The sequence below is a fragment of the Lissotriton vulgaris genome, chromosome 1_1 (genome assembly GCF_964263255.1).
Source record: "Lissotriton vulgaris chromosome 1_1, aLisVul1.2, whole genome shotgun sequence".
Classification (NCBI taxonomy): domain Eukaryota; kingdom Metazoa; phylum Chordata; class Amphibia; order Caudata; family Salamandridae; genus Lissotriton; species Lissotriton vulgaris.
In genome coordinates, this window is record NC_141685.1 from 852,388,253 (window position 1) to 852,414,916 (window position 26,664).

At 47.0% G+C, this 26,664-nt stretch overlaps 1 protein-coding gene across 1 annotated transcript in view; it reads left to right on the plus strand.

Annotated features, from left to right (window-relative positions):
- The window catches only part of ABCA4 (ATP binding cassette subfamily A member 4), a 1,055,123-nt gene that overhangs the window by 141,564 nt on the left and 886,895 nt on the right, over positions 1–26,664 (plus strand). The window contains exon 4 of the mRNA XM_086957892.1: positions 8,983–9,180. Within this exon, the coding sequence (XP_086814018.1) occupies positions 8,983–9,180 (198 nt within the window). The remainder of the gene's footprint in view (positions 1–8,982; positions 9,181–26,664) is intronic.

A 26,664-nucleotide genomic window follows, 5' to 3' on the forward strand; every position in this document is an offset into this window, starting at 1 on the left:
ATTGCAACAGGCTGCACAGGTGTGATGTTACCGGAGGATTTATGTATGTTATAACCCAGAGTTATGCCCTGATGTTATAGTACATGTCATATATGCCTAGCATGGTCCGGATAATGGTAATTACCTCAGGAAGTTGCATACATGTGTACGGTGATTGATGGTATGCCCAATGATGGCATGATATTTTATAACGTGGGCACCCTGTAACTATTTACTTGAGTGCACTAACTTGTAATGTCATGACCACTGCCTTATGGCAAAGTGATTTATGATCTATGTGATGCCATGACAAGTGCCAAGTGGCACAGTGATTTATGTGATTGAATGTGTTTTATAAACAATACAAAGGAAATTTCTATATAACCGTGTGGAGTCTCTTTTTATGGTGTCACTAGTGTGTCACTGGTGTGTGAGTGTGTTTTGCACACTCTTTATGCATTGCCTCTGGGATAAGCCTGACTGCTCTGCCAAGCTACCAACGGGGCGAGCAGGGGTTATATTGTGTGCATAACTCCTTTACCCTGACTAGAGTGTTGAGTTCTGCCTGGCTTAGGTGCATACCCTAGCCAACCAGAAACCTAATTTCTAACATTCGTAAATGACGATTAAAAAAAAGCCAAGAGGATATAAGGCCATATTCCAGACAAATGGGGAGGGCGGCACAGCCCTTGCAAAAATTTCCCCAACAAGACTAGGGTGTTGAAAGTTAATAACTACACAATACCCCTGGAAGTTTTTCCTTAAGGGCCCAACCCATTCCACTCTTCTGGTAAACACAATTTGATGTGGTCTACCAGATCGAAATATACAGCTCAAACTAAGCCAGTGCACAACCTTGTTCTTCAGGTATGAGGGGTATTACTAACTCCTGGTTACAAAGGGTGGACATTAACCAGGACAGCCATATAACGGCAGCACGCTGGAGGCAAGTTAATCGTTACAGAATCACAAGGAGGCATTTGGACATTAGAATTTGTGTGGTTCTCTACTAAAGGCTGAGCCAGTGTGTCAAAGGAAGGTGGCTGGTTCCGGTGGGAATAGAAGGTTTTCTGCACAGGAAGCCCTAAATCCACCCCTGTGTACTCCCAACCACGGGGCCCTCAGAGGTCTGCCCCAAAGCAGGGCAGGCCCTAGGTAATGCCCTAGCCAACTGATGGGCCGGGCCTGAGTTAGTAACCGGTTTATCCTGCCAAGGATTAGATGGAAAAGGCTCAACAACACTCGCATTTTGTCATGCTTACATTTGACATTTTCTGACAAAAGGAAGTTACATTTTCAATTTCACCCTCCAACCTATCCAACTTCTCTCTAAGTGGCGGCAATAAGTCTTCAATAGTAGCTATTAATTTGCTCCAAACAGGGGCCCAAAAGGATTCCTATGGAATTATAGGTTTGTTATTAGTCCCAAAACAAGGAGGGGGAAATGGAGAGGGGGTTAAGGTTAACAGCAGCGGCCTTTTGAGACTTCCTTTTATGTTTTGCCGTAGGTGAGCAAGCTAAAGAGGTAGAGGCCATGGAAGAAGGAGCTGCCACAGGCACACTAGGAAACTGATGGTTCGTGGAAACATCCAAAACATCGGTGATACTTGTTTACATACCTCTCCACTGGCTTCCGCCCCATGTCCGGTCTAGGCTTGATATCCTCAATAGTCACCTCATGTACGCCCGGCACAGCCATGCCCTGGGATAGGCGATGTTCTGGCAACTCTATTTCTTTTCATATAACTCCCACAGCACGCTCTAGAAATGAGTCTATGGTGGTAGAGTTTGTGGTACTGTTCATCTCTTCTGCTTTCTTAGCACTTTCAATCTCACGCTTACCTATACTGTCCGGTAAGTCCAAACAGATGCCTCAAAATGGAAGAGTACAGGCCTCAACCCGCAAGTCCCTTACTGAGCAGCACAGAAGTGGAGGTAGCAAGCTAAGTATTACAGTACATCAAAACAGGGACAACTTAACACCCTTACTTCAAGGACAAAAAGGCATCCAGCCAGTTATAGGACGGAATCGGAATGGCAACTTTGTATTTATCAGCCGAGACAAAAGAAACCAGGACCAAGGGAACAGGTCCAGCCCAGCCTCGTACTGCCATGGACGGGCGCTGCAGACAGGCCCGATCTTGTTCCGGTCTTCGCCTGGACATGCCTCCGGCCGTGACTAGGCCCCAGGTAGCCTTTGCTACAAGGTAGCACACTTTATACACTTCAATGGCCCATACAGGGCCCCTGGTTGAATTCATCGCTTTTAGCGTGATGGCAAGTGTTTCCCCACCTCCTGCATCGGCACGGGTGTCTGGGGGAAGGAGTCCGCCCCTGATAGCCTCCTCTAGAAGGTAGCACTTCAAAGGCACACATTTGAGCTTCTCTGGCTGTGTGTTTGTCCCACAGTTTGAAGATCACTTAAAATGTGTGTGTAGGGGGGAGTGTTTCCAAGGGAGTAGCCAGAAAAATACATTCCTGCACTTGGAATAGTATCCGAAATGGTATTGAACGAGTTGGTGATGCGAGTGAACCCAGCACTTGTTTGAGGGAGATAGGGGCGGACATCTTTTTTATCTTCATCCTTCCATCTCTTGGTTCTTCCTTCTGTATTTTCCACCTAATCTTTTTTCTATCCACCCTTCCTACTGTCCATCTTTCTTTCCATCTTTTTCCATCTACCCGTTCTTCTATAATTTTTTTCTGTCTGTCTTTTTCTCTCCTTCCCTCCATTCACTCATCTTCATCCATCCTTCTTTTCTACATCCAACTCTCTCCACCCTTCCAATCTACTCCCCATTCTTGTCCATATCAATCCTTCTCTTCATCATCCACCCATCACTCTCTCCATCCTTTTCTCCATTTATGTATCTGTCTATCCTCCTCTCCTTCCATCCAACAATCATTCTCTCCATCAATTCACTCATCTTTGCGCCCATCCATCAATACGTTGATCTAACCATCCCTTCAATCTAATCCCCATCTCTCCATCTATCCTTTTTTTTTCTAGGGTTTTCTGAATCCATCACCTTATCCTTCCTGCCCTTCCTTGTATGCTTTCATATTCTCTTTGTTCCCCAAAACCTCATCCCATAGCTCCTACATACTATTCAATTGCAGCAGCATTTATGGGCTTCTATTTGGGGACATATGTGTCCAGTTAAAGCCAGATGAACTGTAAACATCAATTTAAATGCTTTATGTTAAACAGAACTGCCTAGTGGCACCCACCCCTGCCCAAGATACTAATTTGGGGGGTCATGAAGCCCTAAGTGTGGGGCTGGGTGTGTCTAGCCTTCAAGCTCAGCTGCAGTGCTGATGTCACAAGACCTGTGAGGACATAGTATGGGGCAGGCTATAAGATCAAAGTGAGAGGCAGAGCCATCTTGCTACAAGTGGGGCTCCTGCTTCCACCTTACTGGGTCTCGGAGGGTTTTTTGAGAGGCGACTATTTGCATCAGGGCTCAAGTCCTAAAAAAAGACACCACGTGTGATATCACAGGCAGGGACATTATGGCATGTACCATCGCATGTGGCATCACAAGAAGTGGCATCACAACCTCACAGGAAGTGACATCAGAGCTTAAGACCTACATATGTTTAGTAGGTCTATCAATAGTAAATTTGAGCACATTACAATACTTAACAAATGAGGTTTTGCATTGGGGTTGTGCCAAAATGTTGACCCAACCCCAACGCAAAATCTGGGCCTCAACTTCTACATTTATCTTTTTAAACCCTGCCACAAAGAAATTGGCAACAAGGAAAAACATGACCGTAAATCTGTTCTGCTTAATTGATTGCAATAACTGTATTTTCAAATTTTACATTACCCTGTGGGGTACCGCAGGGATCATCCCTGAGCCCCACGCTTTTTAATGTTTATGTTTATGTTGCACCATTGGCGAAACTGATTAGATCCCTGGGGGTCTCTACTGTCTCCTATGCGGATGATACGCAGATTATTGCCTCAGTGTCAGGATCTCCCACTGACACTGTGAAGCGGTTCCACTCCTGCCTTCGTCAGGTGGGGAAATGGATGGCTACCGACTGTCTATAAGTGAACTCCAATAAGGAGGAGGTGTTACTTTTTGGGGCATACAACAATTTTTGGTCACCAGATCTCTGGTCCCTGGAATTTGGACCACTACCTACACCAGTGACCAAGGTTAAGAACTTGGGAGTCACCTTTGACTCTAAACTTTCATTTGAACACCATGTCAATCAGGTTACCTCCCTCTCTTTTTATACATTGAAAATCCTTTGAAAAATCCTCCCATTTATTCCAGCAGAGCTTCGTAAGCTGGTGGTCTCAGCACTTGTCCTTTCGAGAGCCGATTATTGCAATGGGCTCTTCATTAACCTTCGCAAAAAATGGTTAGCCAAAATGCCGCGGCTAGGCTCCTACTGAATATCCCGAGATATAAATCAGTTTCTTTGGCACTGAAGGATCTTCATTGGCTGCCAACAAAAAAATGTATAGAGTTCAAAGCTCTATGTATTGTTTTTAAGACCACTCAAGACATAGGACCAGGTTTTTAAAAAAGGAATCTGTTATCCTACATGCCAGCACGTAACCTTCGTTCATCCTTGTCCAACGATCTTGTTGTTCTCAGGGTAAAAAAATGCTCCTGGGGAGGGAGAAGTTTTTTTTGGGTGCTACTCGGCTATGGAATTCTCTCCCATCAAATCTGAAACATGAGAACAATCTGTTAGCGTTTAGGATGGAGCTAAAGTCTTGGCTGTTTAGTCGTTAAGGTCTGTCGAACCTCAGCCTCAATGAGTAAGCGCCTTGACACCTTTGGGTAAATATTTTGCGCTCTATAAGTCGCCTTTTCATTTCATTTTTCATTTCATTTTAAAATATCTTATGGGGTTAAGGCACCTGCTGCAGAGATCTTTGTTTGCCAGCTTAATCTCAGGGAATATTAATAATGGTAAAATAACTCTGGAACATACCATATTTGCTGGAGAGATCTGTGTTTTGCCCAGTCTTAGTTTTAAATCAAAGTATCATAGAGGGTTAATATGTCTCCTGCAAAGCACAAATGTAACACACAGATGACAGATTTTTTAATGTAAATGGATAAGTGGGTTACTGCTTTAAGACAGAAATCCTGATGTTACTTGTAGTTCATAAATTGCAATCCTTCTAATATAGCACAGTGACGTATGAAGGACATGGTGATCCTGCACCTTGTTACCCTCACGACCTTATGTGACACCTCCTTTATAGTGATGTACACACATATGAAGTGTTGTCAATTTATAGTCTGTATGTATGATATAAGCACTCTGACACCCTGCATTGGGATGATTAGTAGCACTACTCATCCCAAAACAGGGTGTCAGAGCGCTTTACATCACACATACACAAATAATAATTTAAATACCACTATTTTGTATTATTTATTTCATAGCACTTTAGCACTATTGTAGTGCTAAAGCGCTATAAAATAAATACAACTAAATAGCTGTCTTTAAATTGTTATTTGTGTAAATACTGGGACGACCAGCACATCTGACTTTCTTGCAATGCATGCATATATATCTCTTATATACAGGGACTGAATAAAGTCAAAAGCATTTCTCTCTTACCTACCTGTGAAGTGATAAGATGTGGACCTTTGTTGCCCCTCCATTGCATCTAGTAGCGAGGCTCCCTATAGCTCCCAGCCGGGATACTCCAACAAAAAAGCATTGGCATAGCCAATAGGTCTTGCTCGCTTTTTTGACCCTATAAGTATTTAGTTATGCAGCAGAATATCCTTGGTGCAACAACACCAACTGTTGCATGGCTAAACACTTATAAGGTCCCAAATGCGAGACCTATTGGCTATGCCAATGCGTGTTATTTTTCTGATTGTGTATAGCACAGGTTGGGTCCCTGTCGGCGTCAGAGCACTGTACATCTTGTATTTGCACTTACAAGTAAAGACAATTAGAACCCAAGGACAATACAAGACACCTCTTTGTACATTATTGTAGGAAAATACAAATTATTTCTAGAAACACAAAGGATGTTTTATGTACGTGATCACTATAAAGAGAACCCCTCTTCTTGAAATCCCTGGAATGTGAAGTTATCTGGCACCTCGGAAAAATCATATAATTAAATAAAGATTTTACATTCAAGATGGGGAGGGGCCTGTTAGCCCAAATATAGAGATAGCAAGGGCTTTGTAAGACCCCACCTAAGTATGGATGGAACAGGAAGGGCATAGGGTACAACGTGGGCATGGGCGCGCCTCCTACCCACCAAGGGACAGTATTGCTTTCATGCCCCTGTCCCCAGGGACTGGAATAAAGGTGTGGGGCGGGGAGTTCTACAAAAGGGTTACACTTTGGACCAAAAATGGCCCTCATCATGCACTGGTGCACGAGCACTCACAGAGGAGCATTGGCTAACATGAAAGCCAGGCTCACATCCAGTTCAGCTGGTCACCTAGTGTGATCCTGGGAAGCCTGCAGAATTACCGCTCTCTGGCCCTTCATATGCCTGGGGAGCAGGGGCCACAGCAGTGGGTAAAGATTTGACCCTTTAAATGTCCTGTGGGACATGTTTTTTCTTCTCAAGTAATTCTTTGCCTTGTGTCTGTAAAGCGCTGTGCCATCCTGTGTCCATGGCCTTGAGGCACTACATAAATATCCAAAATAAATACACACTCAAGGTTGGGCTGGAAATACTAGTGTTTTATTTCCTACCTGCTGTGAGGCCATTCCCAATTGATGGTATCATATGAAAAGGAGATTAAAAGAAATGTAAACTGAAATGTTGAATTCTAGATATTGGGCTAAATAAAGAACATTCCTCGGATCATTCTACATATCTCGCATGATTTGGATGAGTTTTCAAATGGGTGCATATGCCTTCCACAGAGATTATGTGTAACCTGCAAAACACTGGTTAAATCCCGGCATGGCATGTCAGCATTTCATCTTTGCATTACATCATTGCGAGACTGACAGAATGAGTTAACCAACAGCAGCAGTTGTAATTTACATTGCCACAAAAAGGCAAGGTAGGCTGTTGGAAGGTAAGAAGAGCTATATAAAACAAGTTATGTGTTTGTTTAATGAAAAAACAGAAAGGTTTCAAAGGTATTTAACTCTTTGATTAGACAAGTTTATGTGCACAATCCTGTGCTAAAAAATGCCTTTAATGTTTGTACTTTTAACTTGACATTTATGCCTCCTATCTGTCGGGTAGATATGTGTCATTAGGCCATATGGTAAACACTTTCTTATGCTGTATTTTAATGTCAATAGGACAGTCAGTGGGTTAAATGACAATGAATGCACACCACTGCATGTAAAATATGACTGGTCTCAAAAGTACTTAAACACGTCTATTTACATTAGTTTTTTTTTTTAAAACATCATTGTTCCACACAAGTATCTGAACAGATCCTGAATAATGTATAGAGTCAATTTGTGGAATAAGAGAACTGATTAGGAATTAGTTAAGGATTTTGAACAGCAAAATATTTGCATGTTCCAAATGGAACTTAACTGATGTTTTTTTAGTATGCTTGTGGTGTATGTTTAAGTGTTAAATTCTGCAACTCAAGAAACTAGATGAACATAGTTTAGATTTTAAATACCCCTAGTAACGTTACCATGACATGCTAATCAACCACGAGGCAAATTTGTCTGTGAGTTAAGTGGCTCCATTAGGAGGGAGGAGTGTGAGCAGAGGAGCATTCACAGTGATAGAAGACACTCATGAAACTGACGAAGAGGGAGGGGGAGGGTGGGGGAGTGCGAGCAGAGGAGCCCGATTACAGCAATAAAAACATAGATGGCAGCTGTGCACGTGCATGGGCTCGTGAACGCAAGCTGTAGTCCAGCAAAAGCCTCTGGTGGCACTTTTAAAAGCCACTTACTAAATGTCTCGAAGCGACAGCATGCTGTTTCAGGTGAGACCTAAAGAGCGGAATAAAGGACCTTTAACTCCTGCTTTTGTGATGGGCCCAGTTGGAATCTGAAAAGCGGAAAGCCCCCTCCCACCCACACGGTGCTGCTCGGAACAAAAGCAAACAAGATGCAGGCACTGCTGACAGTGTTGCTGTTCGGAACAAAAGCAGAAAACGTGCAGGTGCTGCTGAAAGTGAGCCAGTGTCAGAAAATAACACCAGGAAGAGTTCAGCATATTTCAGTGAATTTGAAAGCGGCTAGCTTTGCCGTATGGTAGACAGCGTCTACCCTCTGAAAACAGTGGGTAGATGGCGTCTACCCTCGACTCGAGCCATGATTTCCATATTTGCGGGCCATTTTGTATGGTGGACTGGATTTTTGCTTCTGTTGACTCTGTGGCCCAGCATTAGGGACACCTTCGGACGAGTTCTTAACCTGCCAAGGAGTTGTATGCAGAACCTTAAATGGAAATATAGAACTGCAGGCACTCCCTATTTTAGAGAACCTCGTTGCACCTTAGAAGCGCCCGTCCTCTCCCATTAAATGCACTTCAGCAGCGCTGCGAAGTTCAGGTACTCTCCGTTTCGAAATAAAGAAGTGTAGGAACTGAGTACCGGACAGCACCTGCCCATTTAAAGCACTGGGTGTGACGGTCTCAAATCTCACTCCCGAGGTAAAGTTACTGCAAAGCATGCTGACTCTCCATCCTCTCGCCTCCAAAGATCTAGAAATACCCTAGGGTCAAGTCGAGGTGTGACCACTCCACACTGAATTTATTTTTCTGATTTTTTAAAATTGTTTTTTATAGCATAAGACATAATCTAGGTACAAGGCATAGGTCAACATTACTGCAGTAAAATGTATCATACATATTTCAACAACACAAGTAGAAGAGAATTTCAATAGTGCCACTTGCATCACTCCGGCCTGATACTGTTTTGAAACCTTCTTGTGTGTCCACCAGAATTATTTGTTGTAATCTAGCATTTATTTGATAAAGCAACAGTGCTGATTTATTTCTTTGCTGTTATTTAGCATTGAGTTGGTTAAGTAAAGTAACCCGCGTTGTCGCTCTCTTGAACGCAGTTTGCCTTTGGAGTGCCCGACCTGGCCCTGAAGGACATCGCCTGCAGCCAGGCCCTGCTGGACCGCTTCATCATCTTCACCAGCCGGCGGGGGATGCAGTCTGTTCAGAACGCGCTGTGCGTGCTCTCTCAGCAGAGGCTGCAGCGCATAGAAGACGTCTTCTACGCCAACGTGGATTTCTTCAAACTGTTCCGGCTGGTGAGTGTAACATGTCGCTGTGCCTGTCAGGTCGGCTAAGGGCAAGAACAGCTGCCTCTTTTTCTCACGTGCCTCTCCTAAGTACCTTGGGTAGGCTTTTGCCTGGCTTAAATATGTGCGAGTTAAGGGCTTACAAAGGAGAAACGATAATATGGCTGGGCCTTAACCAGATTTCAGCTTCAGGGAGTGAGGTGCTTTGATGAAGACAGACTGGCATGGTCTTTTTCATGGGGGGAGGGTTCCTGACTTTGCAGAAAGTGTTCATACAGGATGTGCACACCGACTGTGCGGTACAATGCAGTGTGCCATTTCCCCCTGCATTTCAGCAAGCATTGATAAAGCCAATTATCTTGACGACTTATTTCTTAATAATTGTAAATAGTAAAAAACAAGCATTGGCAATACCAATAGGTCAGTCTTTAAAGGGATGTTGTGTGGTTATGCGAAGCATAGCAAGTAAATAGCATTGGATTATATATGTATTTGTGTGGCAGCAAAGAACTGTAGAAATGTTGTGGTATGCTATATTGATTTGTATAGTGCATTAATCACCCGTGAGGTCATCCAGGGGCTTGCATAGGTGTGTAGATTTGTGGTCCCCAAGTTGCTTATATAAAGAGCTAGGTCTTACGCATTATTGCGGTACTCAAGAAGTGTGTTGAGAGAGGTCGTTCCATGTCTTGGGTGTGATGTAGAAGAATGAGCAACATCCAGTTTTGGTTTTGTGGATGTGAGGAATGTGTGCAAGTGAGAGTAAGGCAGAAAGTAGGTGTCTGGTGGATTGATGAAAGTGTATGCAGATGTTCAGGTATTCTGGTTCTGCATTGTGTAGGGCTTTTTATGTGTGCGTGAGAAGTTTGAATTGGCTGCAATTGTGAATGGGGAGTCAGTGAAGCTTTCTGAGGTGCGGTGTGATGTGAGTTGTGGGTGGGATGTTAAGAATGAGTCTTGGGGTGGGATGTTAAGAATGAGTCTTGCAGTGGTGTTCTGGGTAGTCTGGAGTCTGTGTAGGAGTTGTTAGGAGATTCCGGCATAGAGAGTGTTGCCGTAGTTCAGCCTGCTGGTAATGAGTGCGTGCGCAATGGTCTGTCTGGTGTTTGAAGATTTTTCGCAGCATGCATAGGATTTGGAAGCAGGAGGTGCACACTGCGTTGACTTGAACCATCACGTTGAGCTTGTCATCTAGGATGATCCCCATATTTATTTGCGTAGCCTGTGGGTGTTGGTCCTAGTTCTGATGGCTACGTAGTGGAGTCCCATAGGGAGTTTTTGTTGCCGAAGATCAGTACTTCCATCTTGTCAGAGTTGTTCTGCAGGCGGTAGGTGTAAGAAACTAAGCACAGAGAATACCTCTGATTAGACCTATATTACTTTATCACAAGAATCTATCAAAAGTATTGTGAAACTGGATGCTATAGAAAAAGAGAAAGGACTGTGATTACTTCAAAACATTATTTTATTATTTTTCTTTTCTGTTTTTGTTTTATCAGTTTAACTGTTTATACATAAATACAATGCTTGCCTATCAACCCCTAAGATTGTGGGAACTCTCAGCTTACAGATGAGTTTCTTGGACTCAGAGGAGCATAGATCTGAATATTGTTGTGTAGTGTCCCCTCCTGAGGACCTAGGAAGAACTAGAGGTACAGGTATTCTAGGCCACATTAACTGATAATAGGGCATCAGATGGGGTTCACTACTGGTTCCAAATCTGCCCCATTTTGTCCCTTGTGATTCCTGTGTTCTTTCTGTTTCGGTGACTTTTTACTTGTAACATTTCAATTAATGCTTATTGTAGTTGTAATGGGATACACCATACTTGTCGGGCAGGGTAATCGCTATGTCCCCTTCTATCTCGCACCTCCTGAAGATTACTGTCACCTCCCGAGTGTACTTGTTCACACTCCCTCCGAATGTAAGTATCTAGCCAATAAACCCTAATTATCAGGCAATAGCAGAACTCTGAGAAGCACCAACACCCTGCTATTGAAACCGCTAAAATGTAGGAAAAAGAAAACCTACACACTCACCTTCTTTGGCCCAGCACCTAGGATATGGAACGCCCTGCCCCAAGCAATCAGAATGAACCCGTCCACTACCTCCTTCAAAAAAGAAGTCAATCTACTTCTAATGAATAAAACTCTCTCCTGATCCCAGCCCTGCTGCGAGTTGATACCAACCAGAAGCTGCTCATCTACCAGGATGCGTGATGAACTCTAAATGAGAATGACTAACACAATCCTGACCTTCAACGGGAACTTACCACCTATATACGATCTCATGTTAGATACTCATTTATATGTGACTAGCGCTCAACTTTTCTTATGATGTAACTTTTGTAAAGCGCTCTGATACCCTCATCGGGTCTAGTCCGCACTATATAAAACTTTATAAATAAAATAAATAAATAAAGCCATATGGTGCCAGGGCCAGAAACTGCCTAATCCAGTGCACACAGGTCTTCTGGTTCCACAGGGAATAGGTAGGCTACATTGCGTGCTCTTGACTCCTGACACCTTGCATGCCTGTCCCCACAGAAATAGAGGAATATAAGTAGGACTTCGAGGCCAGCCCAGGTCACATATGACCCTGGACTACTCATTCTTATGTTGGGGTGAGATAAGATTTCTCACATAGTCTCCACAATATGTTTACCTTTCTAATGATCCACATAAATAAATCTATGCCTTATACATACAGGTAACTGGATGTTCGATACATTAAGGGCGGGGGCCTAGTAGAGTCAATAATGTTAGGGGGTGTCAGTTTGAGATTTCCCAAAAAGCAACATGGTGTACCCAACTAAAATAGGTTGGGCTGGGTATGCTGGCAGGGTTAGTGGACAGGGTTAGGAGCATTAGTTTTGAGTTATTTCATAAAGTAGGGTTTGTCCGCATAAGGGCACAATGAGGTGTGCTCCAGTCCTGTTCCTCCACACAGCAATGTAAGGGAGGGAGCCAAGGAGAGCAGGCTCGGCACCAGGACAAGCCTAACATGACCAAACTAGTCTTGGGTAGGGCAGTGATAGCGGGGCTAGCAGCAGTCATGCCCAGAAGATCTTCAAAGAAGATGGGAAAATACACTGAATGCTCACAGTCAAGGTCACCTGCTTAGAACCCATACCCAGATACGCATCTTGGACACCACACTGGATGCTCACAGTCAAGGTCACCTGCTTAGAACCCATACCCAGATACGCATCTTGGACACCACACTGGATGCTCACAGTCAAGGTCACCTGCTTAGAACCCATACCCAGATACGCATCTTGGACACCACACTGGATGCTCAAAGTCAAGGTCACCTGCTTAGAACCCATACCCAGATACGCATCTTGGACACCACACTGGATGCTCACAGTCAAGGTCACCTGCTTAGAACCCATACCCAGATACGCATCTTGGACACCACACTGGATGCTCACAGTCAAGGTCACCTGCTTAGAACCCATACACAGATACGCATCTTGGACACCACACTGGATGCTCACAGTCAAGGTCACCTGCTTAGAACCCATACCCAGATACGCATCTTGGACACCACACTGGATGCTCACAGTCAAGGTCACCTGCTTAGAACCCATACACAGATACGCATCTTGGACACCACACTGGATGCTCACAGTCAAGGTCACCTGCTTAGAACCCATACCCAGATACGCATCTTGGACACCACACTGGATGCTCACAGTCAAGGTCACCTTCTTAGAACCCATACCCCGATACACCTCTTGGGAACCACACTGGATGCTCACAGTCAAGGTCACCTGCTTAGAACCCATACCCAGATACGCATCTTGGACACCACACTGGATGCTCACAGTCAAGGTCACCTGCTTAGAACCCATACCCAGATACGCATCTTGGACACCACACTGGATGCTCACAGTCAAGGTCACCTGCTTAGAACCCATACACAGATACGCATCTTGGACACCACACTGGATGCTCACAGTCAAGGTCACCTTCTTAGAACCCATACCCAGATACACATTTTGGGGACCCACGAGCAGGTACACCGGAGGATGTGTGCCTAATGCTTCTGAGACAGTGGATGGGCAGTTGCAAGCTTCCCTGCATCAGATAATAGCACATCATCAGCGGTGTAAGTCTCTGTCATATAACAGGCACAGATGGGCATAAATAGTGCAGGTTTCCCTCCTTCACAGAGCAAGTATAAGACAACCTTCACTTTTTCACAGGAAAGGTTTGGCACGCTATCTGCAGTTTTAGCGTCGAATCCTCACAAAATAGGTACAGCACAACAGCAAAAACACAAGCTTCTCCCTCATACAACATTTTATTTATTATTTATTTAAGGTTTTTATAGAGCGCGTAATCACCCGGGAGTATCTCAGCGCTATACCTAGTAGTCAGACGGGGGCACAGAACAGGAGATTAGGAGGGTTTGGGAAAAAGAAAGGTTTTGAGTGATTTTCTGAAACGGAGATGGTTGGGTTCCGTTCTAAGTTTCAGAGGCAGCGCATTCCACTGCTTGGCTGTATGCACCGAGAATCGGCGTCCTCCTGCCCGGGCTTTCTTCACTCTCGGTACCACTAAGAGGTTTTCGTGGTCCGATCTGAGCGCTCTGGCCGGTCTATAGGGGGTGATGCAGTTTTTGAGGATTGGAGGACCTTCTTCGTGAAGCGTTTTGTGGGCCAGGCAGAGAGCCTTGAACACCACCCTCTCCCTGACCGGCAGCCAGTGCAGCTTCATCAAGGCGGGTTTCGCGGATGTTCTGGCTGGGGTGCCCGTGAGCATCCGGGCCGCAGCGTTCTGAATTTTCTGCAGAGTGTAAAAGGTTGCTTCCGGGGCTCCCAAGTAAATGGCATTACTGTAGTCCAGCCTGGACACAATCAGGCCCTGGATCAACAGTTTCCGGGAGTTAAAAGGTAGCAGGGGGAGGACTTTCCTGCATGACCTGAGAAGGCCGAAGCAAACGCCGGCCGTCTTCTTTGCCTGTGTCCTAAAGGTGAGATCTTTCTCCAGCCATACCCCTAGGCTCTTCACCTCAGCTTTGGGGGAATGTGGTTCACCGAGGCAGGCAGGCCAGATGTTTGGGGGAAGGGAGATCTCTCTGTGCCCCAGGAGTACGATCTCCGTTTTTGACCCATTGAGCTTTAGGGCAGAGTCATTCATCCACTGATGAATTTTGGAGAGGCAGCCATGAAGGTCCGAGGGGTCTTGCTTGGGGTGGGAAAGCGTTACCACCAGCTGTGTGTCATCAGCATAACTGATGATGGTTACTCCAAATGGAGTAACCACTTCCTCCAGTGTGGCCATATACACGTTAAATAACGTGGGGCTAAGTGACGAGCCCTGGGGCACGCCACACCGGAGAGGGATGGTAGGAGAGCGGCTGTCACTTTCCCAGACTTGGAAGGAACGTTGGCCGAGAAATGACGCAAGCCACTCCAGAGCTTTGTCCTTCACTCCGACATTCCCCAGGCGTTGGATAAGGACCTGGTGGCTGACAGTGTCGAAAGCCGCACTGAGGTCTAGGAAGATCACTGCCACTGATCCTCCCGTGTCCAGAATGTCTCTGGCCTTCTCCACTGCTGCCAGGAGTGCGGTGTCAGTGCCTTGGCCTGGTCTGAAGCCGGTTTGAGAGCTCTTGAGCAGATGGTTGGTTTCCAAGAACTCAGACAGTTTTTTGTTGACCAGTTTCTCCGCGACCTTGCCCGCCCATGGGAGGAGGGAGATGGGTCTATAATTAGATAGATCTGCTGGATCTAGGGAAGGTTTCTTGAGGAGACCCTTAACGACCGCCGCTTTCCAGCTCGGCGGTACTTCTCCTTGAAGTAAGGAGGTATTAATCAGTGCGGTCAGCGGGGGCACTATGGTATGGATGATTTTTTTTAGGAACCGTATAGGCACCGGGTCGCTTGGGGCGCCACTCTTGATGGATGCAAGTGTGGTGGCTACTTCCTCCCTGGTAACCGGTCCGAATGAAGGCAGGTGAGGGGAGGATGGTTTCCGGGGGTTCGGGGGGAAAATGCCGTTTTCTCCTTCATTAAAAGCGGCAGCGGTCGCAGGGAGGGAGGCGAGAATCTTTTTGATTTTTTCATCAAAGAATGAAGCTAGGTTGATACATTTGTCCTCCACTTCTTTGGGGCTCAGATGTTTCTCAGGGGGGTCAGGGACCTGAAGGAGCTCTTTAAGAATAAGGAAAGTTTCCCTGGCGGAGCAGCAAGAATTTTTTATTTTTTCATCATAGAAGACGCTTTTGGCTCTGCGGAGTGCCATTTTGTATGTTCTCATGGCTGTCTGGAATAATTCTTTTTTATTCGCAGACTTGTCCTTCCTCCATAACCGTTCTGACTTTTTGCATTCCTTTCGTAGGGCATTTAGTGCAGGGGTATACCAAGGGGCGGGGTTGATCCTCTTGGCATGTTTGAGCGTGCTGGTTTGGGGGATAAGGTCGTTTAAGGAATGGGTAAGCCAGTCGTTAAATTCTCTATCCGCAGTTTTGGGGTCCAAAGAGGGGAGGGGGGTGGATTCTCTCAGCTTAGCTTCCCATATCTCGGGTACCAGCTTGTGCCAGCGGCGCGCAAGGGTCCTGGCTTTGGGTGTTTGCGTCGGAGTGGATTTGAGACGCCAGTGCATGGGGATCAAAAAGTGATCAGTCCATGGGTAAGAAATGGGTGTCTCGGTTTTAAAGTTATTGAGATTCGTGAAAATCGGATCCAGAAGCTGGCCTTTTTCGTGTGTAGCTTGTGCATTCATAAGATGCAGGTCAACTGAGGAGAGGTCTGTCAATATGTTGGCTACGGGGTGATCCGTGGGGTCAAGGAAATGGATATTGAGATCTCCAAGGAGAAGGAAGTTGGAGGCAGTGGATGCCTTTAGTGTCACGTGATCCATCAGAGAACTGGGGAATTCCCCAAGTGGACCTGGCGGTCGGTAAACTAACAGTCCGGGAAGGGAGACTGTAGGCGAAATTTGTAGGGTGAAGTCGCAGCTCTCACAGTCTTTGATATTGCCAAAGTGAATCCTACAGGTGAGATGGTCCTTGTATAGGATGGCTAGGCCTCCGCCTCTGCCGACCGGTCTATTTGCGAGACGTATTTGGTATCCGGGGGGAACGGCGTTGACTATATCGAAGTCGCTGTGCGGCGTTAGCCATGTTTCTGTAAGAAACAATATATCCAGCAGAAGATTTTGGGCGAGGAGGTTTATTTCGTGGGCGTGTCTAACTAGGGACCTGCAGTTAAGAAGTCCGAGCCGGAGGGTTTGTTGGTGTGCCAGATCCTCCGGTGGGTTGCATAGGGTACAGCCCAGAAATGGGGTATCTTCCCTGAGGATATGTGAGCAATTGGGGTGTTTGCTCGGGTTCAAAGCACGGAGCCTATCCTGCGAGTAAGATATACGGTCTTGGGAATCGGGCATGGTGTCTGGGCCTAGGGCCGTCTGGGCCCGGACGGGCCCAGACGGGCTTGCCTTAGGCGCGCCTTCGGCGCGCAGACGGCGCGCCCGCTGCGCCCGTCCGCTGCGCGTCCGGTGGAGGCACATGTGTTTATGGGGATTTCGGAGGGAGTGGCCTCAGAAAAGGAGGCGTGTCCTGCACCGGGAATCCCTCTCCCGCGTCAGCACTGACCTCGGCTGGGCGGGGGGGTCAGGTCTGATAAAGTGCCTAAGTGTAGCAGCGTTTTTCAAAGAAGCAGTATTAAAAACACAGTATACACAAAGTAAAAGCAGAAAGTTCTGAAGTTAAAAACCTCCCGGCTGTGCCTCAGGAGTCTACCAGGTATTATGGCGCGGCTCGTATTCAGCGCGTTTAAATACTGGAAGGGGGCATGGCTTAGCTCAAGGGGCGTGGCTCCACGGCGGGCGGGAACTGTGCCTGCACCGGGAATCCCTCTCCCGCGTCAGCGCTGACCTCGGCTGGGCGGGGGGGTCAGGTCTGATAAAGTGCCTAAGTGTAGCAGCGTTTTTCAAAGAAGCAGTATTAAAAACACAGTATACACAAAGTAAAAGCAGAAAGTTCTGAAGTTAAAAACCTCCCGGCTGTGCCTCAGGAGTCTACCAGGTATTATGTAACATGTGCTGTACACCATAGTCAGTGCAAGCAGCCCTCACAGAAAAATTACAGATTGTATTAGCAGTGCAAGCTTCTCTCTGTCATTAACACACCATGATGACAGCAGTTCAAGTTTTTCTCCTTGACAGAAAAGTACTAGCACTATGTTAGCAAAACAAGCTTCCTATTTGTAACATGCGCAGCACAGTCAGACTCAGCAGAAGGGGTTGAATAGTTGTATCACTATGTGAGTGGATGGAGGTATAGGTGGTAGGATGGTGGAGTAAGATGGTGGGCAGTTGGGGGGAGTCAGAGACGTGAAGGCTCATGAATTTATGTTTGGATGAATGTTGAATTCGGGTTGATACACATATGGGATAGATGGATGAGTAAATGCGGATGAAGAATGTATATTAAAAGATTATGTCTATGGATTGATTGGGATTTGTGAAAAGGTGAGTGATGGTCAGTTTATGTGTTTATGGGTGAATTAACGATCACTGTGTGTATAAAGTGTATGTGCATGTCTAATGTGTGTGGATGGATGTGTAACCAGATCATGTGAATGTACACATGTGCAGATGGATCCATGTCCTTGATGATGCTGTGCTTGGAGCTGCTCTCCGTGGCACTTAGTGAGCTGTAGCAAAGGGTTAGTGACCTTGCAGGTCACTTTAATCTGCCTGCTGGGCAACAAAGCACTATGAACCACTGTGATGGGACAGCGCTTCCATATAATACCACTGGGAATCCTGGTGCTAGAAAATGACTGTGGTGCTGACTTTTGTGCACGTGTGTGTCTTACTCCAGTGTTAGACTATTCAGAATGCGCCGAACATGACCTCTTTCAAATAAAGCTGTGATCCTGACACTGCCGGCTGCAAGATAGAGACGTTACAGAAATGCTCATAACTTATAAAAGAATAAAAGTGAGCTATCTCAGAGTGAGGTGCAGCATGCAGTACCACTGAGAATAGATGGAGGACTGACATGCGCACTCCAAGAAGGGAGCCATCTCAGAATGAGGTATGACGTGGTAGCACTGATAACAAAAGGGCGAGATGCACATGCCAGGAAGAGAGACAGCCCAGTACGAGGAATAACATGCCGTGGCACTGGAAATACAGGTGTTGATAAACACATTGCAAGAAGTGATCCAACTCGGAATAAGATTTAACATGCAGTAGCACTGAAATATGGAAGTGGTATGCACAGTCTAAGAAATGAGCCATCTCTGAATAAGTTATAGGATGCTGTAGCATTGAAAATAAAGGGTTGACATACACATTCCAAGAAACGAACCATCCCAGTTCAAGGTACAACATGCGGCAGTGCTGGTAACAAAGGGGTTAACATGCACCTTCCAATAAATTAGCCATCTCTGAATGAGGTACAACAATGCAATAGATGATAAGAATAGAAAATAAAGAGGTTGACATGCTCATTCCAAAAAGTGAGCCACCTTGGAATGAGGTATTACATGCAGGGGCACTCAAAATATAGGGTTGACATTCACATCCCTAAAAGTGAGCCATCTCGGAATGAGGTATAACATGCAGTGACACTGAAAGTAAAAGAGTGGCATGCACATTTCAAGAAGTGAGCCAAGTCAGAATGAGGTATAACATATGGTAGCACTGGGATCAAAAGGGTGAGATGCACATGTCAAGAAGCGTGTCAGCCCAGTACAAGGTATAACATGTGGTAGCACTGCTAACAAAAGGGTTGACACACACATTCCAAGAACGGATCTTTCTCAGAATGAGGTATAAAATGCAGTGGCACTGAAAATAAAGGGGTTGGCATGCACATTCCAAAAAGTGAGCCCTCTCGGAATGAGGTTTAACATGTGGTAGCGCAGAAATTTGGAGGTGCTATGCACATTCCCAGGAATGATTCACCTCTGAATGAGGTATAACGTGATGGCACTGAAAACTAGCATTGGCATAACCAATAGGTCTCGCCTTTGGGACCATATAAGTGGTTAGCCATGCAGCACACAAGCTGGGAGTTTACAAACATCCGAAAGAAGACAGGGCAACCAGTCACATTTAGTTTAACAGTGGTAGTTGCGCTGGACAACTTTTCGGCGTCCTCCAGGTCCATCTTCATGGCGCTCTCCCCCAGGGTGCTCTTAAAGCTCACGATGCCCACGCTACACTGAGTGGCAGCCTGGAAGAGAAGAAAACAGGTCTAAATCCCCATTGTCCTTCGCCCTCTGCAGTTTTCTTTGAGACGGTGTGACTAATGCCGCTGTCTATGGCCTTTTTAATGCTCGAGAGCTGCTGTTGAGTAATAACCAACAAAAAAAGAAAGAAAACCCCTTCTGGAAAATTGTGCACACAAAAAAACCATAAAGAGCAAATCCCATGGCTCACAAATGTTGCCTGTTTGACCCACACACCCCACAAAACTAAGCAAATGCAGTGATGGTAAAGAACGACAAGCTCAAAGTTTGACTGGATATGTCTAGCGCCAAGAAGCCTTTTTATGACATTTACTACCAATTCCTCACAAACTACAATGAAACAGAAACTTAGTGTGGGTAACTCCCTTCCATGCCCCTACATAAGCCCATCACAAGCCTGTTTTCAGGCACCCACCTTCAGGCTAGGCAAGCGTAATGATAGACCCGGGGTCATGGCTGCTGAACACCAACTCTGCGCCCCTGAAACAGCAGCAGCCTCGGGAAAAGTATCACAAACAAGGGGAGGAAGGCGAAGGAGCTGCTGTTTACGTCTGAATGAGGCTATATCTGGAAGGCGCACGCCACAGCAGCGAAAGAGCGCAGTCTCTCTATTCCGGGGGGGGAGGGGATGCTGAACTTTCCCACCAGCGCACAACTTTCAGCAACAAGTCAAGTCAAGTCAAGTCAAAAGATTTATATAGCGCGCTACATACCCAGAGGGTCTCAAGGCGCTTGAAGAGGGGTGGGGAGTTACTTGTCGAATATCCACGTTTTGAGTTGCTTTCTGAATGCTAGGTGGTTCTGAGTAAGGCGAAGGTGAGTGGGAAGTGAGTTCCAAGTTTTAGCTGCTAGGTAGGAGAAGGATCTACCTCCCATGGTGGTTTTGTTGATGCGAGGTACAGTGGCAAGGGCTTGGTTGGAGGATCGTAGCTGGCGGGAGGGGGTGTAGAAGGATAGTCGTGTGTTGAGGCATTCGGGTCCGATTTCATAGAGTGCTTTGTGTGCGTGGGTTAGGAGCCGGAAAGTGATCCTCTTATTGACGGGGAGCCAGTGGAGGTTTTTCAGGTGATCAGAGATGTGCTCTTTACGTGGGATGTCTAATATGAGCCTGGCTGAGGCGTTCTGGATGCGTTGTAGTTTTTTCTGGAGTTTTGCGGTGGTGCCGGCGTAGAGGGTGTTTCCGTAGTCCAATCGGCTCGTGACCAGAGCGTGGGTGACTGTTTTTCTAGTTTCGGTAGGGATCCAGCGAAATGTTTTTTTGAGCATGCGAAGAATGTTGAAGCAAGATGAAGAGACGGCGTTGGCTTGTCTGTTCATCGAGAGTGAGGAATCCAGGATGACGCCCAGGTTCCGTGCGTGGTCCGTCGGGATGGGTGCTTTTCCAAGGGCCTCTGGCCACCAAGAGTCGTCCCAGGCGGAGGGGGAGGTACCTAAGATGAGGACTTCTGTTTTGTCTGAGTTCAGTTTCAGACGGCTGTGCTTCCTCCATTCGGCTACTTCTTTCATTCCTTCGTGTAGGTTGGTTTTGGCCGTGTTAGGGTCTCTGGTGAGTGATAGGATCAGTTGAGTGTCGTCGGCGTAGGAGATGATGTTGAGGTTATGTTGGCGTGCGATGGCAGCGAGGGGGCTCATGTAAACGTTGAAGAGGGTGGGACTGAGTGAGGACCCTTGAGGTACGCCGCAGATGACTTCAGTGGCCTCTGATTTGAATGGTGGAAGGCGGACTCTCTGGGTTCTTCCGGAGAGGAACGAGGTGATCCATTCCAGTGTTTTTCCTTGGATTCCGATGTTTTTGAGGCGCTGTAGAAGGGTGCTATGGCAGACTGTGTCGAAGGCTGCGGAGAGGTCGAGGAGGATGAGGGCGACTGTGTCTCCATTGTCCAGTAGAGTTCGGATGTCGTCTGTTGCTGCGATGAGGGCGGTTTCGGTGCTGTGCTTGGCTCGGAAGCCGGACTATGAGGAGTCGAGGGATTTGTTGGTTTCGAGGAATGCGGCGAGCTGGTTGTTGACAGCTTTCTCGATGACTTTGGCCGGGAATGGAAGGAGTGAGATAGGGCGATAGTTTTTGAGTTCGATGGGGTCAGCTGTGGGTTTCTTCAAGAGGGCGCTGAGTTCGGCATGTTTCCAGCTTTCCGGGAAGGTTGCGGAGTTGAGGGAGCAGTTGATGACGTCTCGGAGGTGCGGTGCAATAATGGAGTCTGCTTTGTTAAAGATGTGGTGAGGGCAAGGGTCTGTGGGGGATCCTGATGGATAGAGTTCATCAGACGGATGGTGTCCTCAGTGGAGATTGGCTTCCAGTCATTGAGGATGTTCAGGGGGGGTGGGGGTCCTGCAGGGGATTGGGTGGGTTGGTCTCCGGGTTGGTTGTCAAAGCTGTTGTGGATGTCTGCGATTTTGTTGTGGAAGAATGAGGCTAGGGAGTCGCAGAGGGCTTGAGAGGGGGTGATGTCGTTGGAGTTGGCTGAGGGGTTGGTAAATTCCTTGACGATGTTGAATAATTCCTTGCTGTTGTGGGCGTTGTTATCTAGACGGTCCTTGAAGGCTGCTTTCTTGGCGTTTCGGATTAGTTGGTGGTGTATGCGGGTGGCGTTTTTGAAGGCGTCCTTGGTGCTGGTGGTTGGGTCTTTTTTCCAGGCCTTCTCGAGGGAGCGACAGAGTTTTTTGGATTTCTTAAGGTCATCGTTGAACCAGGAGGCCTTCTTGCTGCCTAGTTTGATTTGTCGTTTTTTCAGTGGTGCTAGGATGTCGGCGCTGTTGGATTGGGTGAGGTTGGTGGCTGCTTGGTCTGGGTTTGAGGAGTGGGCGGGGGGCTTTTGAAGAAGCGATGAGGAGATCTGGTCGATGGTGATTTTGTTCCAGTTTCTTTGCAGAGTGGGTTGGGGGTGGTTGTTGGATTTGGGCTGTTGTAGATGAAGTGAACGCAGCTGTGGTCAGTCCAAAGGAGAGCTGTGGTGTGGCTGAAGGAAACATGTTTGCTGGAGGTGAAGATAGGGTCGAGTGTGTGACCTGCAATGTGGGTGGGGGTAGTGACAAGTTGTTTAAGTCCGAGGTTTGCGAGGTTGTCCAAAAGGGTGGTGGTGTTGCGGTCGTTGTTCTTTTCAAGGTGAAAGTTGAGGTCTCCCAAAAGGATGTAGTCCTCGGAGGGGAGCGCGTGTGGAGTGATGAAGTCTGTGATGTCTTCACTAAATTGTGCGCGGGGTCCTGGTGGCCTGTAAAGGAGGGTGCCTCTGAGTGTGGTCTTGGGGTCGATGTGGATCTGGAAGTGAAGGTGTTCAGAGTTGGCGAGATTGATGTCTGAGCTGGTTGAGATGCGGATGGATTTCTTATGGACGATAGCGATGCCTCCTCCTGTGTGGCCGGTACGGTCCTTGCGAATGATCTTATAGCCTTCCGGGATGGCAATGGTGATGTCTGGGGCTGAAGAGGCATTCATCCATGTTTCTGTTAGGAAGGCGACGTCCGGAGAGATGGTGTCGAGTAGATTCCAGAGGTCAATGGCGTGTCTGTGAACCGAGCGGGTGTTGAGCAGGATGCATTGTAGGTGGTTGGGATCGGGTATCTGTTTTGTGTTCGTAGATGAGGAGTTGTTCTTGGTGCTGTCGAACTTGCAGGAGTAGCAGGAAAAGGGTCCATGGGTGTGTCCTGGAGCGGCTTGGACGCAGATGGGGGAGCGGCCGGGGTTAAGGGCTAGGAGGGTGGTGGCATCGTAAGTAATGCGGGAGGGGTGGATAATGTGAGGACCAGGGGCTCTGGCGCTGGGCGCGGTCCAGGCGCGGACGGGCGTAGACGGTCTTACCTTTGGCGCACCTTCGGGTCGGCTGTAGCGCGTGGACGCTGCGCATTGGGACATCTGGCATTAATGGATAGTGGAGGGGGCGGAGCGTGGGAGGGTCAGCAGGGAGGCGGTAGCGGGGAGGCGGGGCAGGGGTCAACATGACAACAAGATGGTGGGTGGGTGTAATATCGAAACCTAGGGAAGCACAATGCCAAGGAAATACAAACACAGCTGAAGGAGTAACAGCGCGTCCCCTCTGAGCCTCCGGGTGAGAGGGCAAACCAGGCTGCAAGTGGAGCGCGAATTAAAGCCACTAAATACAAAGGCGAAGTTAGTATTCAGAGCAATTACAGATCGCTAAAGTCAATTGGGGGTAAATGCACAATGCGCTTAACTGCAGTATATTATTACAGTACCAGGTTTCAAATTGCGATATGCAGGAGCGATTGGTAGCAGCTGTGGGCAATCACGGGCTGGCGCCAGGCAGCTTGAGGGAGCAACCGGTATGGAAGGGTTCCAGGCGGTCACAGAGGTGCTGGGTAGGAGGAAAGCCCTCTATTCGTGTGTGGGAGGGGCAGCAGGGAGGCGGTAGCGGGGAGGCGGGGCAGGGGTCAACACGACAACAAGATGGTGGGTGGGTGTAATATCGAAACCTAGGGAAGAACAATGCCAAAGAAATACAAACACAGCTGAAGGAGTAACAGCGCGTCCCCTCTGAGCCTCCGGGTGAGAGGGCAAACCAGGCTGCAAGTGGAGCGCGAATTAAAGCCACTAAATACAAAGGCGAAGTTAGTATTCAGAGCAATTACAGATCGCTAAAGTCAATTGGGGGTAAATGCACAATGCGCTTAACTGCAGTATATTATTACAGTACCAGGTTTCAAATTGCGATATGCAGGAGCGATTGGTAGCAGCTGTGGGCAATCACGGGGTGGCGCCAGGCAGCTTGAGGGAGCAACCGGTATGGAAGGGTTCCAGGCGGTCACAGAGGTGCTGGGTAGGAGGAAAGCCCTCTATTCGTGTGTGGGAGGGGCAGCAGGGAGGCGGTAGCGGGGAGGCAGGGCAGGGGTTAACACGACAACAAGATGGTGGGTGGGTGTAATATCGAAACCTAGGGAAGCACAATGCCAAAGAAATACAAACACAGCTGAAGGAGTAACAGCGCGTCCCCTCTGAGCCTCCGGGTGAGAGGGCAAACCAGGCTGCAAGTGGAGCGCGAATTAAAGCCACTAAATACAAAGGCGAAGTTAGTATTTAGAGCAATTACAGATCGCTAAAGTCAATTGGGGGTAAATGCACAATGCGCTTAACTGCAGTATATTATTACAGTACCAGGTTTCAAATTGCGATATGCAGGAGCGATTGGTAGCAGCTGTGGGCAATCACGGGCTGGCGCCAGGCAGCTTGAGGGAGCAACCGGTATGGAAGGGTTCCAGGCGGTGCGTGTTTGTTTTTTAATGTGTATTGTGAATATAAATAGTAAAAAATAAGTACGGTTTTCCGTTTAGTTCAGGTGCGATATAAAAAGTTTCAACTTAGATGTATTTATCTTGCCACGACCTATTCTTGGTTGCTTAGTGTTGCTAAACATTAAATAGGCTAAAAAACAAAGTTAAAACAAATGCGACCGCGAAAGCGAGCATGTTTGTTTACTTTGGAACATGAGTCCAGATCCCGATAAGGACAGTATGAAGCTGGCACAATGCGCGCCCCTGCTCACTCCTGAGCTCCCTAGGCTAGTGGAGTTAACGTAAAAAGAAAAGGCGGGACATGCTGCAGTCTTTAGCCATTTGCATGATTTCATTACTGAAAGCTACACGCAAAGGCCAATAGAATATGTGGGAGTTCACTAACTCCTATGAAAAAGTTTAGGAACAGTGTGGAGTGCTCACAAGTTGCCTCCCATAGGGCAGCGCATCCGCGCTGCGCTAGGCTTGACCTAATAAAGGGGGTTGCATGCACATCCCAAGAAGCAAATCACCCCTGTACGAGGTAAAACATGTGGTAGTACTGGTAACAAAGGGGTTGAAAGCACATTCCAAATAAGTGAGCCATCCCAGAATGAGGTACAAGATGCTGTAGTACTGAAAATAAAGGGGCTGATATGCATATTCCAAGAAATGAGCCATCTCAGAATGCGGTATAACAATTGCTAGCACTGAAAATAAAGGGGATGACATTCACATTCCCAGAAGTTAGCCATCTCAGAATGAGGTATAACTTGCAGTGGCACTAAAAATAAAAGGGTGACATCATGCACTTTCCAATAAGTGAGCCATCGTAGAATGAGGGATAACATGAAATAAAGGCATTAAATTCACAGTGCAAGAACAGATCCATCTCTGAATGATGTATAATGTATTGGCACTGAAAATAAAAGAGTTGATATGCATATTCCAAGAAGTGAACCATCTCAGAATGAGGTGTAAGATTCTAAGATCACATACACAATTGTGACTTAAACAAGCAGGTTAACCCGGTGAACTGTTATCAGAACACTCTTTATATACAGTGCTTATGAATGGCATAGCATGAAGCGCTATAAGAATTAATCATCAGTATGCTCAGGAACTTTGAGTATCTGTACATGTTTGCACTGTGACTCTCAGCATAGGGCAGCGTAGTGCATAGAACTGAAGAACCAAGTTTGCTGCTGGAGCATTGTGCCCGAGGTCCTGAGCCACATCCAGGGGAAGATTTATGGGGCTTTGGTGTAGTGCAGCGCAGCAAGTCACCTTGCTGTGCTGCCCTACATCAAAATGAAAAAACAGGAATGCATCATATTTATCAAATATGGTGCATTCCTATCTTTTCACCCTGCGCTGGCACCGTTTCGGCATCCTAGTGCCAACGCAGGCTCCATTGCACCATGGTGCATTGTGGACAGGATTGGTTTTGTGCCGGAAGGGCCACCTTCCTGCACAAAAACAATCCTGGGAGGCGTTTTCCTCTTCCCATGTGTCCTGCAGAGTACAGCACATGTGGAAAGAGGAAAAAAGTGGGGAGAAAGACAGATATTTCTCCACGTTGTGCCCCCCTGGGAGGCATAAGGTTTTGACGCATCTCTATGTTTACATGGTCTTGTAAATCTGTGGAAGCATCAAAATCAATGAGTGTTGCATGGGAACACCCACCGCAAAGCCCATGGAATGACTCCCTAGCTCAGTGTAAGGCAATGCAGCGATTTGCACTGCTTCGCCCTACACCACATCTATGATGCCATTCAAAGCCATGCAAAGTGGCTGTGCGTGGCCTCATAAATATGGTTTTGTGGTTTGCCCGGCTGGAGTGGCACAAAAGGTGATGCTAGGGTGGCACAAGGGACTCATAAATATGCACCCCAATGTCTGACTGGGCCACAAAGCTCCAACATGGTGTGTGAATCAGGTCTTCATCCCAGATAGCGCAATGGAGTAGAGTGAGTGACAGGAAGGGCATTCTGCACAGGCATCGGGATCCAGCTGGCACTGCCAGACCAATGACTCGATTAAGGAAATATTCT